Source organism: Babylonia areolata, chromosome 27 (genome assembly GCF_041734735.1).
Source record: "Babylonia areolata isolate BAREFJ2019XMU chromosome 27, ASM4173473v1, whole genome shotgun sequence".
In the NCBI taxonomy this organism is placed as follows: domain Eukaryota; kingdom Metazoa; phylum Mollusca; class Gastropoda; order Neogastropoda; family Buccinidae; genus Babylonia; species Babylonia areolata.
Genome location: NC_134902.1, coordinates 28,639,063 through 28,641,452, shown reverse-complemented (window position 1 = coordinate 28,641,452; position 2,390 = coordinate 28,639,063). Strand labels below are relative to the sequence as shown.

General features: G+C 49.0%; 1 protein-coding gene across 1 annotated transcript; it reads left to right on the top strand.

Annotated features, from left to right (window-relative positions):
• LOC143301052 (uncharacterized) lies at nt 1-570 on the top strand. Its single transcript, XM_076615057.1, has one exon. It carries the CDS (start codon nt 1-3, stop codon nt 568-570), a length of 570 nt encoding a protein of 189 aa, XP_076471172.1.
• The last annotated feature ends 1,820 nt before the right edge of the window (nt 571-2,390 follow it).

Genomic DNA, 2,390 nt, shown 5'->3' with positions numbered 1-2,390 from the left:
ATGATCACGTCTTTTCATGAAGACATGCAGGGCACCGTTCAGCACGATGGATCTTTCTCTGACCCATTCCCAATCAAGAGTGGGGTGAAGCAAGGCTGTGTGCTGGCCCCAACACTCTTCTGTATCTTCTTCTCGCTGCTCCTGTCCTATGTCTTCAGCCAGTCGGAGGACGGAGTGTATCTCCACAGCAGAAGTGATGGCAGTCTCTTCAACCTGGCCCGCCTTCGCGCTAAAACCAAAGTGCGACAGGTTCTCATACGCGAGATGCTTTTCGCAGACGACGCAGCTCTGACAACTCACTCTGAGGAGGCACTCCAGCGACTCATCAACCGCTTCGCCCAAGCATGCAGAGAGTCTGGCTTGACTATTAGCCTAAAGAAGATACACATCATGGGCCAGGACGTGAGCAACACCCCAAGCATCTCCATTGGTGACTTCACACTCGAGGTCGTCGAGGACTTCACTTACCTTGGCTCCACCATCTCCAGTAACCTCTCCCTTGGCGCCGAACTCAACAAGCGGATTGGCAAAGCAGCTGCAGCCATGACCCGCGTTGCAAAGTGGGTTTAGGACAATCCCATGCTGACCATCAACAGCAAGATGCAGGTGTACCAAGCCTGTGTGCTTAGCACTCTACTCTATGTCAGCGAGACATGGACTGTCTACTCTCGCCAAGAACGCAGGCTCAACTCCTTTCACCTGCGCAACCTCAGGAGAATTCTGGGCATCACGTGGAAAGACCGTGTACCAAACAAGAAAGTCCTTGACCAGGCAGGCGTCTCCAGCATGTTTGCACTCCTGACCCGGCGCCGTCTGCGTTGGCTCGGCCACGTCAGACGAATGGATGACGTGCGAAACCCTGAGGACATCCTTTATGGCGAGCTCGCCACTGGTTCCAGACCCGTAGGAAGGCCTGTCCTACGCTACAAGGATGTCTGCAAACGAGACATGAGGGCAGGCGACATCGACCCAGCAGGTTGGGAGGTGGTGGCTGAAGACCGTAACAGCTGGAGAAGGACCGTAAGGGCATGCGTCCAGAGGAGCGAGGAGAAGAGAGAACAGCACTGGGAAGAGGGAAGAGAGCGCAGACGGCAGAGAGCAGAATCCGCACCCTCTGAGCCACTGGGCGCGACCGTTCACCTGCGGCAACTGCAACAGAGCCTGCCGACCCAGAATCGGACTGTACAGCCACAGCAGGCGCTGCAACTCAACAGTTTCAGTTTTCAGTTTCAGTAGCTCAAGGAGGCGTCACTGCGTTCGGACAAATCCATATACGCTACACCACATCTGGCAAGCAGATGCCTGACCAGCAGCGTAACCCAACGCGCTTAGTCAGGCCTTGAGAAAAAAAAAATAATAGATACGCTTACATAAATAAATAATAATTATGATATAAAAAAGGGTGTGTGTGTGCGTGTGTGTGCGTGTTTGTGTGTGTGTGTGTGTGTGTGTGTGTGTGTGTGTGTGTGTGTGTGTGCCGTGGAAGCTGCGATACATACACTAGAAATGAGTGTGTGGAGGAGGCGGGTAGAGGAGGTGCAGGGTAATGTGTGTGTGTGTGTGTGTGTGTTGGAGCTCATGTACGTTTATATGTATTTGACGGTACTTTCATATCTGTGAAACTGCGTGTTTGGTGCATATCTGTTATGTATGTGTGGGTGTATGTGTGAATGTGTGTCTTCATGTTTTACATTTATTTGCTTATTTATCATCATTGTTGTCTTATTTATTTTTTTAATTTTATTATTATTATTATTATTATTATTATTTTATTATTATTTTCATTACTATTGCAACTCAACAACTTGACCGAACTAGGCGCAGAGTTCCATTGTCTCCTGAGACAGACGGACGCCAACAACAATCTGCATGAGCACATCGTATTACATAGTATTACAACAGAATCTCCATTCGCACACATAATGGGAGTTTTCTGCATATATTGAACACAAAAAAAACAAACAAATAAGCAGGCTGAGGTATGTTACAGCATACGAGTGTTTATGTCAAATATTTCCCTGTTTCATTTCCTTATCACACCTTTCAATCATTGAATGTGCACATGTTCTTTTTCCTAAAGCCCCCACCCACCCACCCCCCACACCTTTCAATCGTTGATTGATTCATTTATTGCTAATGATAAATACAACACGAAAAACAGGGCGGGGGAGTGGGGAAGGGGGGAAGGGGGTGTGGGGGGTGGGTGGGTGGCTGGGGGCTTTAGGAAAAGGAACATGTGCACACTTGACGGCTGTCTAATTAATAGCACCCACATCATCAGCATTCCTGTGCGCACTGCATAACTTTCCACACTTCACAGACAGAAGAGAGCGCGCGGGGCTAGCAGTGAGTCATAATGAACTAGCCGTTCGTCGTCAGATATTAGGCAT

Coding starts and splice junctions, on each gene's coding strand:
- LOC143301052 (XM_076615057.1), top strand. CDS start 1: ATGATCACGTCTTTTCATGAAGACATGCAGGGCACCGTTCAGCACGAT.